Source organism: Salvelinus namaycush, chromosome 19 (assembly GCF_016432855.1).
Source record: "Salvelinus namaycush isolate Seneca chromosome 19, SaNama_1.0, whole genome shotgun sequence".
NCBI lineage: Eukaryota > Metazoa > Chordata > Actinopteri > Salmoniformes > Salmonidae > Salvelinus > Salvelinus namaycush.
Window position 1 is genome coordinate 41,157,862 of NC_052325.1, and position 16,589 is coordinate 41,174,450.

The window sequence follows — 16,589 nt, forward strand, 5'->3', positions numbered from 1 at the left end:
ATCTATTCTCTCACCTTCACTTTTCTCCTTGTCACAGCCTTCAGCTCGATCTGAGGCAGGGGATCCTTCACTTCACCATCTTCTGGATAGTTTAAACCCAGGATATCATTCTTCATTTTCTGGACTTGACCTTCCAAACTTTGGTGATCATGTGGATCATCTTCGTTTAAACTCTGATTGGAACAAATTAGACCATTCTTTAAATGCTCATGGATATGGCCAATATACCACAGCTAAGAGCTGTTCATACGCACGACACAACGCAGAGTTATTAAAACTGGTTACCAACTTAATTAGAAGAGTAAAAATAAATGTTTTGTCATACCCGTGGTATACGCTCTGATATACCACAGCTTTCAGCCAATCAGCATTCAGGGCTCGAACCACCCAGTTTATAATGGCCAATATACTATGGCTAAGCGCTGTTCTTAGGCAACACTTTCTGGATACAGCCCTTAGCCATAGTAAATTCATTTTTTGCTAACGGTTGTATTCATTTTGGGATCTATCGCATCCCACAGCTGTCCCAGACTATGTTTGGAATATTTATATCTCACACAGAATAGGTAAATTTTTGTACTATGGGGATAGTAGATTGACATAGGCTAATGCTTTTGCTGTTCATTAGGCCTACTCATTTTGTTGGCTGGTGAAAAGTAAATGTGGACAGTTCTTCCAATATCTTCAATACGCGCCTTGGAATTGGATAAGGACGCACGCAATTGAGTCTCCAATGTGTCTGTCTTCACTTGTAGCCTGTGAGAAAGACCCGATCACTTGATGGGCATTGGCTAATGAGAATTGAGCTATCTGAGAGAGCCATGTGAGTGAGAGGTGCTTCAGAGCCAGGAGAAGGGAATTATAATTATTATATTCAGCCAAGGACACAATGGACACTGGCCGCAAAAGGCATGGATTTTTTTAGGGGGCATTACGGTCACACAAAGGGGATGTCGCCGGGTAATTTGAGGTATTATTAAGTGCTTGTCAAATTGTGAATAACAGTGTGCAGCCTGAGCAAAAACACAATGCAGAGCTCATGCCTTTCATGCGACTTTTTTCAAATCATCATTAGAGTCACATCATACAGCGTTAGAATGTATTAAAAATGAAAACGGATAACCCAACATTTGTATCACAACTAAAGTTACATAAATAACTCTAAATTATGTCACGCCCTGACCTTAGAGATCCTTATTTATTCTCTATGTTTGGTTAGGTCAGGGTGTGACTCGGGTGGGAAAATCTATGTTTTCTATTTCTTTGTTGTTTTGCCGTGTGTGGTTCCCAATCAGAGGCAGCTGTCTATCGTTGTCTCTGATTGGGGATCATATATAAGTTGTCATTTTCCGTTTGGGTTTTGTGGGGTGTTGTTTTCTGTTTAGGTTGTTTCCCTGACAGAACTGTGCGCTTTCGTTTTCTAATTTTGTTTGAGTCGTTTTTTGTGAACATTAAATCATGAACACTTTCCACGCTGCGCTTTGGTCTCATTGCGACGACGAACATTACAAAAAAAGCATCTAGGAGTACCTATTTCTTTGTTACCTGCTAAACACAGAATAGCCACATGTGCGCACTCCCTCAAATCGTTTGCAGAAAATATTTTATTTTATTTTATTCAACTATGTTCAATTGTATTCTTCATACTATAAAATAATGCCATGGAATTCTAACCAAATCTTGTCTGCTAAATGAACTAGTGTAGCCATATGGCATAGCCAGATCAGGGTCTAACATAAGGACAAGTGTAACGGATGTGAAATGGCTAGCTAGTTAGCGGGTACGTGCTAATAGCGTTTCAATCAGTTACATCACTTGCTCTGAAACCTAGAAGTAGTGTTTCCCCTTGCTCTGCAAGGGCCGTGGCTTTTGTGGAGCGATGGGTAATGACGCTTCGTGGGTGACTGTTGTTGATGTGTGCAGAGGGTCCCTGGTTCGCGCCCGGGTCGGGGCGAGGGGACGTACTAAAGTTATACTGTTACACAAGTCAGAGTATTTTATTCTGTTCTTCTGAAATAGACTACATTTTAGACTGGATTTATTGTGATGGTGTAGGCTATATTACATGGATTTATTAGACTTTTTAATACGTGGATGTTGCAATGGTCTGCATCAGTGGTTTGTAGGCTATGCGTGGAAGCAAGGAGATGCTAAATGTGTTTATGTTCATTAACAGTCAGTTACCGTGAGACCGGCAGTTATTTGCTTGACAATCACCAGCTGACAAACTTTCATGACCGCCACAGCCCTAGGCATGGGTCCTCAAATCCTCAAAGTTTTACAGCTGTACAATTAGGAGCATCTTGACTGGCTGCATCACTGCTTGGTACCCGATGTCACAGGAAAGCCAAAAAGATCATCAAGGGCAACAACCACCCGAGCCGCTGCCTGTTCACCCCACTATCATCCAGAAGAGAGACGGAAAAACAGCTAGCCCACACCGCCACCCAGCTGCCACTACTTGCGGCACCCCTATCGGCATGTCCTGTATACCCTGTGGTTCCTGCCGCACCATAAAAAAAAAGACTGCAACAGTTCCTGCACCACTGCATAGGGCTTCTCTGTTAGCAATTCATAGACTTACCTTATTATCCTGCATGGTTAAAGTCTATGGCTGGAGCCTATGTTCCCATCATGTAAAACTTTACCAAGTGATTACCAAAGAGATAAACTAGCGCATTTTATACGGTAACTCAGCCAACGTCATAATGTGAAAGAACTTTTACGTAATAAAACAACTTCAGGGATGATCTGTCAATCAATGCGATCAGCGACGCAATACTGGATCCCCATACCACTAAAAAGACCACTCGAAACAATAAGTACTGATGTATTAGCTACGTTTCCGTTTTTTTGTACAATAATGTGATGAGACAACAAATAAATAAGTAATCAACAGCCGACAACAATGATGAGCAATACATAACATTGTAAATGGCATGGATGCAAACTGTAGCCCTGGCTAGCTACTGTGGCTAGCTAGCTAGCACGTTAGCTAACGTGTTACTGTATAGCTACAACACAAGTATTCTAATCTTGAGAGAAACGTAACGTTGGCTATTGTTGTCTGTGGTCCTGTAGCTCAGTTGGTACAGCAAGGCGCTTGCAACGCAAGAATTATGGGTTCGATTCCCGGGAGCACACATACGTCAAATGTATACGTGCATGGCCATTGCTTCGTCCCGCAACGAACCATTGTTTATACAGACGACTCGTTGCAGAAGCTTCCGTACGTAGTCGTGCGTCCTTGATCAACCAACTCAAACGAAAATAACGTTTCCACTTAACAGCGGCATATTCAGTATCTCCAGGGACGATACTTTGCATTATCGTAGCTAAATCGCTTTGGGTAAAAGTTATGTGGCTTATACACAGAACCAGTGCAGTGGTGGAAAAAGTGCCCAATTGTCATACACGACTGAGTCATTTTCTATTAAGGTATCTTTACTTTTACTCAAGTTTTACTCCTGTCAGGCTGTTGGAGCCCATGGCTATCCATAAATTTAAAAAACTAGAATATGGTGCCGTCTGGTTTGCTTAATATAAGGAATATTTATAGGTTTATATTATAAGTATATTTTATCCAATTACATTTTTGATACTTAAGTATATTTAAAACCAAATACTTTTAGACTATTACCCTAGTATTTTACTGTGTGACTTTAACTTGAGTAAAAGTAAAGATACCTTAATAGAAAATGACTCAGTCATGTATGAGAATTGGGTACTTTTTCCACCACTGCACTGGTTCTGTGTATAAGCCATTTAGCAATAACTTTTACCCAAATACTAGAGTAATAGTCTAAAAGTATTTGGTTTTAAATATACTTAAGTATCAAAAATGTAATTGGATAAATTATACTTATAATATAAACCTATAAATAATTTCAAATTCCTTATATGGTGGTTATAGTGTGGTGTCAGAAAATTAACCTCACGCTCAACGTCAACAAAACAAAGGAGATGATCGTGGATGATCGTGGACAGCTTCAATCTAAAGGCCATCAGACTGTTAAACAACCATCACTAACAGTGAGTGGCTGCTGCCAACATACTGACTCAATCTCTAGCCACTTTAGTACTTAAGAATTGGATGTAATAAATGCATCACTAGTCACTTTAAACAATGCCACTTTATATAATGTTTACATACCCTACATGACTCATCTCATATGTATATACTGTACTCTATACCATCTACTGCATCTTGCCTATGCCGTTTGGCCGTCGCTCATCCATATATTTATATGTACATATTCTTATTCATTCCTTTACACTTGTGTGTATAAGGTAGTTGTTGTGAAATTGTTAGCTTACTTGTTAGATATTACTGCACGATCGGAACTAGAAGCACAACCATTTCGCTACACTCGCATTAACATCTGCTAACCATGTGTATGTGATTTGATTGAATGTTTTCCACATAAAACCTACCACTGCTTTGATTTCTAATTTCATAAGTATTGGTTTATGCTGTGTTAAAATGTGTGTTTAAGCAATAAACAAATTAAAAAAGAAAAACTCTGGTTGTAAACTGACTGCAGTAGCCATGTTTTTGGTATCGCTCATGTCATACTGCGTGTCATTCCTTAACTGTCTGGATTCTACATTCATATTGGGCCTCCACAAAACTGACACACTAAATCAACAAACTGTTTTTGTACATATTCAAGTAGCGATTCATAACATACAAATACAATCAGTACATGGCTTTCCATTCATTTCTTAAACTCATTGGAAATGAAATGGAATTCAACTATGCTATAATCCCACTGAATCATGAATAACCCTCATTCAGATGATTTTATATGGTCCTTTACACACCAGCTCCGTGGGAAAATTGGATCCTGGCCAAAGGCACAAGTCAATTCAAAAAGTGTGAGACATCTAGGATGAGTTTTTGACAATATTAATGTCAACTGCCATATGTTTATGTACATGTCCAACTGGTTTCCTCCTATTTCAGACTACTGATGCCAGACTAGTGGCCACAGATACTCCCCTATTCTGTCAGTGGTTCCAGATCTACAACAGACAACTGTGCGCACATGGCATACAGTATTGAGCAAGAGAGAAGTAAAATTCCATTGTTATGAGAAAATCATAATTCAAAAAAAGAACACTAGACCAATAAAAGGAAATTGAAATGAAAGCTAAAGGGCATATGCAGTAGGGTTGATAAAGGTCAAGATAAGTTTGACTGGGACTAGTGGAAGCGTAGGATGTTTGGTAACATTTGGCATCCTAAACTTGTTTACATGTGACAAAGTAGGCTACAGGACCATATAGTGCTTCTACCCAAGTGGTGGCCCATCATGTCTTTAGGAGCTACAGTCTTTTTCATTTTTTCCAACCAGCCATTAACCAAGACATATAGCTAGAATGTTATGGAGTGATATTAGTGCCAACATAAACTGAATTTCAGATTCAACATCATATCGCTCCATAGACTCTAATGTGCCTGGTTTGGCCAAAGATTACTACACATTGTGGCCTTCCAGGAAAAATACCAAACTGCTAAACTATTACATTGAATTATATTCAGTATTGGTACTTGATATCATGAAATATATTTACTTTATACAGTACATAAATATACAATTTATATGTAGCAGCATATGTATAATGATATCACTTTATATTGCACACCAATGTCACAAAGATTCAATCAGATTCTGCACTTCGATCTGGGACTCACTCTCACCACACACACACACACACACACACACACACACACACACACACACACACACACACACACACACACACACACACACACACACACACACACACACAACAAAAGGTAAAGCAAAACACTTACAGTAAAACAAAGGAGTATAAAACATGTCAAACACATTTAATCAAACACACAGTTCAGAAATAAAGTCATCATACAAAGTCGACAAAAGTCACTCCAAAAAGTGTTTATCCCACCAAAGAAACAGCAGTCTAGTAGAGAGGATACAAAAGCAGCGTGGCGCCATCAACTGGCTTGGATGTCTACACTACAGCAGGCCGCCCAGGTTGTTCTCTGCTGTCTCCTTGTCCTTCTTGGGGGCCTCTTGTGGGTTGTACTTGTTTTGATAGTCCTGGAGGATGGTGACCATGTCGTGATGGACAAAATGCAAGACCTCTTCCATTGGGGTCTTATCCCACCTACCGGAAAGATAATGAGCAGTGTGACTGACTGGGGTTGGACTGGCCTACAAAGGTATTCGTTTTGGGAACTAACACGACTCTTCAGGTGTGAAAATGCTATAGGGTACAGTTCAAATAAATCCCTCATGGTTGACCATAAGTGTTCTTTTGAGTGACTCTCACACAAGTATATGATACAGTCTCTCATCCACCCACACATACCTACCCACCCAAAACACACACACACACACAGATAAGACAGACAGGCAGACAGACAAAGTGGTCATACCTATCAATGGGAACAGGGTTCACTTTGCACGCCTCCAAGAGGAAGCGCACCACCTCTGCATGTCCTGAAAGTAGAGCAGATGACAGGGTTATTTAAGAAACAAACACACACTCCTACGCACTTTCTCTCTCACACACCACAGCAAAGATGTCAAACACTACACAGTGCAGTTACCGAGGGACAACACAGAGGGGGTCTGCCAAACACTCCCAGGACCCTGACACACACACAATCTGTCCCTGTGTGTGACAGGAAAAGGAGGCTGTGAGAAGTACCTTCTGCTGCAGCCACATGTAAAGCCGTCCTGGAGTCATAGTCCCTCTGCTCCATGTCCATGGAGGACAGAGCAAATCTGCAGACATACAGAAACAGGTCAGCAGTGTCACGAGATGGACGATAACGGCCAAAGAAAGAAGACGGAAGTAAATCAGAGAAGCAAAAGATGATTTATCACTATGAATGAAGATCTAGTCATTCCATTGTCATGAAATTAACATGATTAAAAAATGTTATAATTTGCATATCATGGACAGCAGTACTTTAGTGCCGTTGTACACACTGAGGGACAGTCATTATGTTTGGTGTGTTTCTGTGAATGTGTGTGTGCGTGTGTGTTAAAGAAGAGAGTGTGTAAGAGAGTTGAATACTTGACTTCCTTAGTGCTGAGACGTCTTTGGTAGAGGCAGCAAACAGGAGGTTGATGACAGACTTGACCTGGAGTGAAAAAAAGAGAGCAGTTTGTGGAACCAGTCAACACACACAGGCAGCCAGGGGGTGTGTGGGGGACATGTGCCAGCTAAAGGAGAAGCAGAGTCAAACCCATCAAATCAGGACTTCTGGATACCAATAAACTCCTAACAAAACCCCAAGGCAATGGCAGTATTACTTTAATTATGTGAATCAGAAAAATATACGGCAGATTGAGAGCTTTCTCGTTTACTGTAATTACCTGAAGTAAAATGCTACTGCGAGCCACTCATGACGTCAGCAATAACTAGGAAACTAAATGAGAAAAAGTAAGAAAACTATAATAAAAAAATATTGGCATCACTAAGTAGAGCCGAAAGGAATAATACTAAGAATACAGTTGTAGTGCATTGTAAGACTTGCCAGAAGTTCTTATTACCCCTTTATAATGTCTAAGCAGGGGATATTGAGAGCTTCGTTAGCCAATGTTTTCTATTTTAAGGAGCACCCAGTCATGTTTGAGGAGCTACCAGTATCGATTACAGACCAAATACTATGGTTGGATTATGGCAGTGGGTTTTTAAAGAGTTGATTGGAGAAATAAAGGTAGAGATTAACTAATTGGGTGTAACACTGTGGCACTAGCATAGAATCTTGCGGTCGGATGCCAAGCAGTTGCTATACCAAGCGGTGATGCAGCCAGTCAAGATGCTCTCAATGGTGCAGCAGTAAATCTTTTTGAGGATCTGAGAGCCGATGCTAAATCTTTTCAGCCTCCTGAGGGGGAAGAGGCGTTGTCATGCCATCTTCACGACTGATATGTGGACACCAAGGTGATGTGGACACCAATGAACTTGAAGCTCTCGACCCGCTCCACTATAGCCCCGTCGATGTGAATGGAGGTGTGCGTGGCTCCCCATTTCCTGTAGTCCACGATCAGCTCCTTTGTCTTGCTGACATTGAGGGAGAGGTTGTTGCTCTGGCATCACACTGCCAGGTCTCTGACTTCCTCCCTATAGACTGTCTCATTGTCATCAGTGATCAGGCCCTACCACAGTCGTGTCATTGGCAAACTTAATGATTGTGTTGGAGCCCAGGTGAACAGGGAGTACAGGAAGGGACTAAGCAGGCACCCCAGAGCGGTCCCTGTGTTGCGGGTCAGCATGGCAGATATGATGTTGCCTACCCTCACCACCTGGGACGGCCCGTCAGGAAGTCCAGGATCCAGTTATCAATTGTTGCCTACCCTCACCACCTGGGGGCGGCCCGTTAGGAAGTTACAGGATCCAGACGCAACTGGTTTCAGGTGGCAAAGAGAACTCATGTGATCTCCTACTGCTAACTAGTGGACGAACTGGGAATCAGACAGGGGTTATATTAACATCAATGGATAGGTAGAGACTTCAGCTTTCTTCTCATGTGTATATCCTGTAAAACGAAAAACGTTGCACAAGCTCCGCGCTTTTAAAATGGCTATGTTGCTATGGAAATGTGCACATGTTTAGAGCGAGTAATTGGTTACATATTTTATGTCGAACATAGACTTTCAAATCTCTTATTTCCCAACAACTGACAATTGGGACCTCCCCCGTATCTCGGGCTCTGTAATAGTCACATTGTTTCTGACGCTTATCAGAATCCCACAGTTCTTAGCTTTCTAACAGTACTTAACTGTTGTTCTGCCCCTGAGCAAAGGAGTTAACCCACTGTTCCCCGGGCGCCAATGACGTGAATGTCGATTAAGGCAGACCCCGCACATCTCTGATTCAGAGGGGTTGGGTTAAATGCGTAAGACACATTTTAGTTGAATGCATTCAGTTGTACAACTGACTAGCTATTCCCCTTTCCCTTTCCCTAAGCATGTTTCTGTAAGGCCCGAAATGTACTTTATGAGGGTAGTATACAATATTATGCGTCGTTTATAAAATGCCACCAGAGGGCGGCATAGTTGAACAGGTTAAGAACAGCTATGGCTACAGACAAACAGGTATTCGTTGGTAATAGTACTTTAAGGAATGAGCAGCAAGGCAGCATGATTTCAACAAGCACTTCACCTGTTATTGCAATACAATTCTAACCAGGCCTCTACACAAATAGTAGTATTGCTTTTCCCCCCCAAAAACACAAAGTTCTACAAAACAAATACCCAGTGTTTTAATCCAAACCATGAAACAGTGTTTTTACTATGAGGAGAAAACAACCTTTTGTGTCTAAGACACCAAAACCAGTTTGAGATAGGGTATTATATCAACATTCCAGTTTGATCCGGTTCAGATCTGAAGAGTTCAAAAGAAGTTTGAATGTTAAATGCAATGATATACATTCTCAATAAGTTAACAAAACTTGCAAGGAGGAGGACTAAAAATTTACTTCAAAATATCAAGGAAGTGGGATTCAAACACATGTATTAAATCATACAAAAATATGCATGCCAGAGGGGCCATTTGAAACAAAATAGTAAAATAATTTCTTTGTGGGAAGCATTACATACATTTCTGTGTGAAATCATAAAAATCTGCCATTTCAATGAAAATACAGTACTGCGTTCAAAAACCCATCTCGTAGAATTTGATTGGGGTTATTAGTCACAATTTTCAGGAGAGTAGAAAGGTTCATGTTCCCTTAAAGCAGTGCTTCTCAATTATTTTCTGTTACGCCCCCCCTAGGAAGAAGTAAACATTTCGCGCCCCCCAACTCTCCGCCGCGACTGTAAATAGTATCATTTGTCTATAAAATTGTTATAAGTACACCTCTGCATAACATTGTATCCTTATTAACATTAAAGGAAACAAAAAAAGAAAGAAATATAGATCAACTTACAACAAAGAATAACTTTATTAACATTGTTTTTTAGTCTGTAACAGAAAAGACTTAAAGTGCATCAATTTGCCTGAAATTTAAAAAAAAAAAAAAATCAATTCTTATTTAAACTGTAAACATTTTTTGATACTGAAAAATAAAATAAAATATAATCAATAAATAATAATAAATTCAAATTGATCAGCAACATTAACTAAGGAGCACAATATATGAAACACTTTGACCTATAAAACAAAAATGAATAAAACAATTTGTGCTGATTTTTTTAAATCAAAATGAGGAAGTCAGGAGTAATGGCTACAATGAGCACGTTTTGCAGAGCACAGCTTTTCGAAGCGGGGTTTGAAGCATGATACTGCAACTCTCAGCTCCTGCTCAATGTTTAGCTGGGACCTGTACCTGGTCTTCAGTGCAGCAACAGCAGAGAAGCCAGTCTCACAAAGATAAGATGTTGCAAAAGGAAGAAGAATGCCCATGGCCCTCTGCCCTAAGAGTGGATACTGCCTCTCTACACTCAGCCAGAATTCACTCAGTGTCTGTGATGTGAACCTCAGTCTCAATGTGGAGTCAGACGTCATATCAATGAACTGGTCCTCCTCTCCTCTGAACCTCAGTTGGAGCTGGTGCATTGAAAGGATCTCTCACCCACTCATATTGGGAACTGTTTTCAGGGAAGTACTTTCTAAAGAATCCCATCAGTGATGAAATATGCTCCTTAATATATGGAATCACTGAGGTGGCATCATAGTCAGTAGTGTCAACAAATTCATGCAGGTTCTCGAATGAATCAGTATTTCCTTCATCAAGTCACCTGCCCCACATTGCAAGCTTTCGAGTGAAAGAGCTGATCTTGTCTGTGACCTGAGGGAGGTGTTTATCTTTCCCTTGAAGCTGTAGATTTAGTTCATTTAGCTTTCCAAATATGTCACTCAGGTAGGCCAGTTTTGCCAGGAAGTTCTCATCACTAAAATTTTCTGCGAGGTCATACTTGTGCTCCTGCTCCGAAAACATTCTTATCTGCTCTCTGAGCTCAAAAACTCGGGACAAGACTTTTCCTCGTGACAGCCACCTTGCTTCACTGTGAAACAGCACAGCTTGATGTTCAGCTCCCATCTCCTCACAGATAGCAGAGAAGACTCTTGTTTTTAGTGGTCTGGTCTTTATAAAATTGACTACACCTACAATGTCAGTCATAACCTCACTTAATTCAGAGGAAAGGTGCCCTGATGCCAGTGCTTCTCTGTGTATAACACAGTGTGTCCACTCAGCATTAGGTGAGGCCTTCTTGATGAGTGCCCGAAGTCCTTTTCTCATCCCTGCCATGGTCTGTGCACCATCACTGCAAACACCAATGCAGTTCTCCCACTTTAGCCCATTCTCAGTCAGGAAGCAGTCCAGCATTTTGAATAGCTCTTCAGCTGTGGCTCTGTCTCTGACATATTTACAAAAAAGTAGATCCTCACACAGGGAGTTTGTCATGTCAAAACGTACATAAGCGATTAACTTTTTCTCAATATAGGGGGTGCTGTTTCAACGTTACCATTTATCGTTCCCAAATTAAACTGCCTCGTACTCAATTCTTGCTCGTACAATATGCATATTATTATTACTATTGGATAGAAAACAATCTCTAGTTTCTAAAACCGTTTGAATTATGTCTGTGGGTGAAACAGAACTCTTTCTGCAGCGAAATTCATGACAGGAACTGCGAAGGTCTGAAAACGAGGCTCTGTTCTCAGATCAGTTTAAAGCTCTGTATGTATCCTATGGGTCGACATGAACTGCACCCGCCTTCCCCTGGATGTCAGTAACCAATGAGAATTGGAATGGAGTTTCTACGTAGATCTCAGACCTTATAAAAGGACATGGCATGGGGGGAGCGCTCCTTTCGACGTTCGTCAAGACGCAATGGAGGACATCAGGATGGCATGCTCAAAAGCTCTCGTTATAGTCCTAAGTTATATCCGTCTGTGATTTAATTCGATATAGGTGTTAGAAACATCATAACGAAGTTATTTTAAACCAAGTTATATCAGTTTATGCGAGTATATTGCTATTTTCGGAATTTCCTTAGTATTGCGTTTTGAGGATTTGGGCATGTCTGCGCCACATAGCTATTGTTAGCTGCTAGTTCCAAAGTTGAAGACGACGTTTTACAACCGAGCAACGATTCTTTTGGACAAAGGACAACTTGCCCAAGATTCTGATGGAAGCTCGTCCAAAAGTAAGAGCTATTTATGATGTTATTCCGTATTTATGTGGAAAAATGTAAATGGATTTGTCCGCCATTAATTGCGGCACTAGTCTGGCTGTAACGCACACTGTATGTCTAGTAACGTTAATTTTAAAAATCTAACTCAGCGGTTGCATTAATAACTAATGCATCTTTCATTTGCTGTCCAACCTGTATTTTTTAGTCAAGTTTACGATTATTTATTGATTAGATTAGGTGCCTCTCCAAGATGGCGCCGGCCAGAATGCATGAACTGTTGCTACTGTTCACATTGTATAACCACGATTTGTGCTGCTAAATATGCACATTTTCGAACAAAACCTATATGCATTGTGTAATATGATGTTACAGGACTGTCATCTGATGAAGTATATCAAGGTTAGTCAAAAATTATATATCTTTTGCTGGATTGTTACGATCGCTAACCTTTGCTGCTGGTAAATTGCTTGTGTTTCTGGCTATTGTGGTAAGCTAATATAATGCTATATTGTGTTTTCGCTGTAAAACACTTAAAAAATCTGACATATTGGCTGGATTCACAAGATGTTGGGCTTTCATTTGCTGTACGCTGTGTATTTTTCAGAAATGTTTTAAGATGAGTAATTAGGTATTTGACGTTGGTCTCTGTAATTATTCTGGCAGCTTCGGCACTATTTCAGATTGCAGCTGCAATGTAGAACTGTGATTTATACCTGAAATATGCACATTTTTCTAAAAACACATATGCTATACAATAAATATGTTATCAGACTGTCATCTTATGAAGTTGTTTCTTGGTTAGTGGCTATATATATCTTTATTTGGTCGAAATTGTGATAGCTACCCATGCAGGAAAGAAATGGTGGAGAAATAAAGTTGTGTCTTTTGCTATCGTGGTTAGCTAATAGATTTACACTACGTGTTTCTCAGAGTTTATAAAACGCAATGGAGTGAGATGTCCCTTCTTTTGGACGCTCGCCAGGACGCAAGGGAGGACATCAGAATGGCATGCTCAAAAGCTCTCGTTATTGACCAAAGATCTATCCGTCTGTGATTTAATTCGATATAGGTGTTAGAAACATCATAACGAAGTTATTTGAAACCGATTTATATCAGTTTATGCGAGTATATTGCTATTTTTCGGAATTTCCTTAGTATTGCGTTTGAGGATTTGGACATGTGTGTGCCGTGTAGCTATCGTTAGCTGCTAGTTCCGAAGTTGAAGAGGTCGTTTTACAACAAAGCAACGATTATTTTGGACAAAGGACACATTGCCCAAGATACTGATGGAAGCTCGTCCAAAAGTAAGAGTTATTTATGATTTTATTCCGTATTTATGTGGAAAAATGTAAACGCAGTTGTCGGCCATTTTTTGCGGCACTAGTCTGGCTGTAACTCACAATGTATGTCTTGTAACGTTAATTTGAAAAATCTAAATCAGCGGTTGCATTAATAACCAATGCATCTTTCATTAGCTGTCCAACCTGTATTTTTTTAGTCAATCTAATCGATAAATAATCGTAAACATAGGTGCCTTTCCAAGATGGCGCCGGCCAGAATGCATGCCATGTTTTGACAGATTACATTGCATAACCACGATTTGTGATGCTAAATATGCACATTTTCGAACAAACTCTATATGCATTGTGTAATATGATGTTACAGGACTGTCATCTGAAGAATTCTGAGAAGGTTAGTGAAAAAATTAATATATTTTGGTGGCGATAACGTTATCGCCCCTTTTGCATTGATTCAATGCTGGGGTGATGTTAGCTCATGTGGTATGCTAATATAACGATATATTGTGTTTTCGCTGTAAAACACTTAGAAAATCTGAAATATTGTCTGGATTCACAAGATCTGTGTCTTTCGATTGCTGTATGCTGTGTATTTTTCAGAAATGTTTTAGGATGAGTATTTTGGTAATTGACGTCGGTCTCTGTAATTATTCCGGCTGCTTCCAACGCTATTTCAGATTGCAGCTGCAATGTAGAACTGTGATTTATACCTGAAATATGCACATTTAAAAAATATATATATGCTATACCATAAATATGTTATCAGACTGTCATCTTATGATGTTGTTTCTTGGTTAGTGGCTATATATATCTTTATTTAGTCGAATTAGTGATAGCTACTGATGCAGGAAAGAAATGGTGGGGAAAAAAAGTTGTGTCTTTTGCTATCGTGGTTAGCTAATAGATTTACATATTGTGTCTTCCCTGTAAAACATTTTAAAAATCAGAAATGATGGCTGGATTCACAAGATCTGTATCTTTCATCTGGTGTCTTGGACTTGTGATTTAATGATATTTAGATGCTAGTATTTACTTGTGACGCTATGCTAGGCTATGCTAGTCAGCTTTTTTACTGTGGGGGGTGCTCCCAGATCCGGGATGAGTACCAAGTAAAAGTTAAGATCGTTAGCAATGTCATTTATACGTCTGGCGACAGTGTCATTGGACAGAGGGATAGTTTTTTATTTTTGCAGCACTTGCGTCATCCAGCATGACAGAGACCATGTCTAATGCTGCAGGCAGTATCAGCTCCTCTGCTATGGAGTGGTTTTTTTTGCACTGAGCAATTTGGTACGCCACCTTATATGATGCTAACAGTGCTCACTGGTTTACTGAAGTAGCATTCACAAAGCGGGACGATTGTTGGCAATATTCAGCACGTTTTTGCTGAAAAAACTCAAGCGGCTTATCAGCGTGATTGGGTTGTAATGTCTTTAAGTGACCCCTAAATTTATTTGGCTTCATGCTGTCCGCTGCCAACATTTTTAGACACAGTAAACATACCGGTCTTTCCTCGTCTCCCACCGTAGTCACAGTGAAGCCAAGCGCTACATACGCTTTCGTCATATTTCCTCGTCTTAGCTTTCGGGAGACTTACGTTTGTCTCATTATCTCCGTCTCTCTCTGCCTTTCTTTTCATCCCTGTTAAATATTTTTCCATGGTGTCTCTTAAGGGTTTGTTATCTGCACTTCATATCTCCTCCTCTGTCCTCTGTGCTCTTGTTCGGTGAAAAAAAAAACTACTCTCTGCGGCAAAAAAAAGCATGTTCCCCGGGGTCACACGTCAGGGGGGCGCGCCCCACTATTTGAGAAGGACTGCCTTAAAGAGTTCAAGTAAGCCCCATAACTTCCTCCAGTAGCCTCTAACATCAACCTAACTCCAAACTGCAAAAGTGAGTGAAACTCGTCGATAGTTGATGCGTGATAGTCGTGCTGGTTTGCAGCCTATGCATTCTCCATATTTTGTCAACATGGGCCAGACTGTAGAAAACCCACTCAAACGTGTTTCTGTAAAACATGAGTAGCAGCAGAGAAAAAAAAAATCAAATTCCACTACAAATAAATAGGATCGATTAAGCAGGACTGATGATTTGGTCAATTAGCATTAGCAATCAAGTAGGCTTGGGCAATCTCCAGATTGTCATACCGACCTCGTGACACCCCAGGATATTCGGTAATATAGGCACTGAACATAAGGGGCGCTGTTTTCCAACCCCACTGAGCCTCTGTAATCCAAAAGTTAGCAATGTTAACAAGTACATTTAAAATTCCATAGCGAATGCAAGCGAAATGCTAACAAGTGCATTGCGAACATTTTATCCAGTCTCTGACAAACTATTTGGAGGATAGATATCCCAGCTCACAAAGTTATACAAGTAACTCAGAAATTCTACTCTGTTTTCAGTCTCTGACAAACTATTTGGAGGATAGATATCCCAGCTCACAAAGTTATACAAGTAACTCAGAAATTCTACTCTGTTTTCTGCATGCACAAAACAAATATTCGACAGCAAGGCTCTTGATCCAGGAAGGGATTATCTGCTGTTACCAAGAGAAGCTTTATTTTGCAAGAATGTAACCACTTAGCTAGAAACTAGCTACTAAATTAGCAAACCAAATGCCCAACTGCAGAGCATTTAGCACATTTTGACAGTTAACGTAATAGTTATAAGAGATCTAGCTGGCAAACATTTAGTTGTGAATTCCAAACTGTAACTAGATCACCTGGCGCGTGTTGCACAACAGTGAGTGACTCACAAAGTCTCTTGTCATTGTGTGTTTGTAAACAAACAACATGTGACTGGGGACTACTGGTAAGCTTCATAATGAAAAATAAGGTGACAGGTGAAATGAAGAACGCAATCTTCTTTATCTCCTAACGTATTGCACAAGCGGACTGCAAATATTTACTTAAAAAGTACCTACAAATATTAAAATAGTAAATAGTAAATAAATAGTTTCAACGGTATTGATGGTATTGAAAAACCATCCCGTGACTATTTCCAAATACCCCGGTATACGGTATATACGGTATACCGCCCAAGCCTAGCAAGCAGGTTAATGTTAGCTGCTAGGCTAGCTGCAGCTAGCTTCCCTCCATAGTGACAGAGGCTTGTGAATGCTTTGCACCGCACATTAACTGACA

The 16,589-nt window shown here is 40.2% G+C and overlaps 1 protein-coding gene across 1 annotated transcript; it reads right to left on the reverse strand.

The window, feature by feature from the left end:
• Window positions 1-5,836: 5,836 nt before the first annotated feature.
• On the reverse strand, window positions 5,837-6,829 carry LOC120063849 (glutaminase kidney isoform, mitochondrial-like). Its single transcript, XM_039014166.1, has 3 exons — window positions 6,703-6,829; window positions 6,428-6,491; window positions 5,837-6,156 (listed from the first exon to the last, which is right to left on the reverse strand). Exons 1-3 carry the CDS (start codon window positions 6,761-6,763, stop codon window positions 6,006-6,008), a joined length of 276 nt encoding a protein of 91 aa, XP_038870094.1. The 5' UTR covers window positions 6,764-6,829; the 3' UTR covers window positions 5,837-6,005.
• Window positions 6,830-16,589: the final 9,760 nt, after the last annotated feature.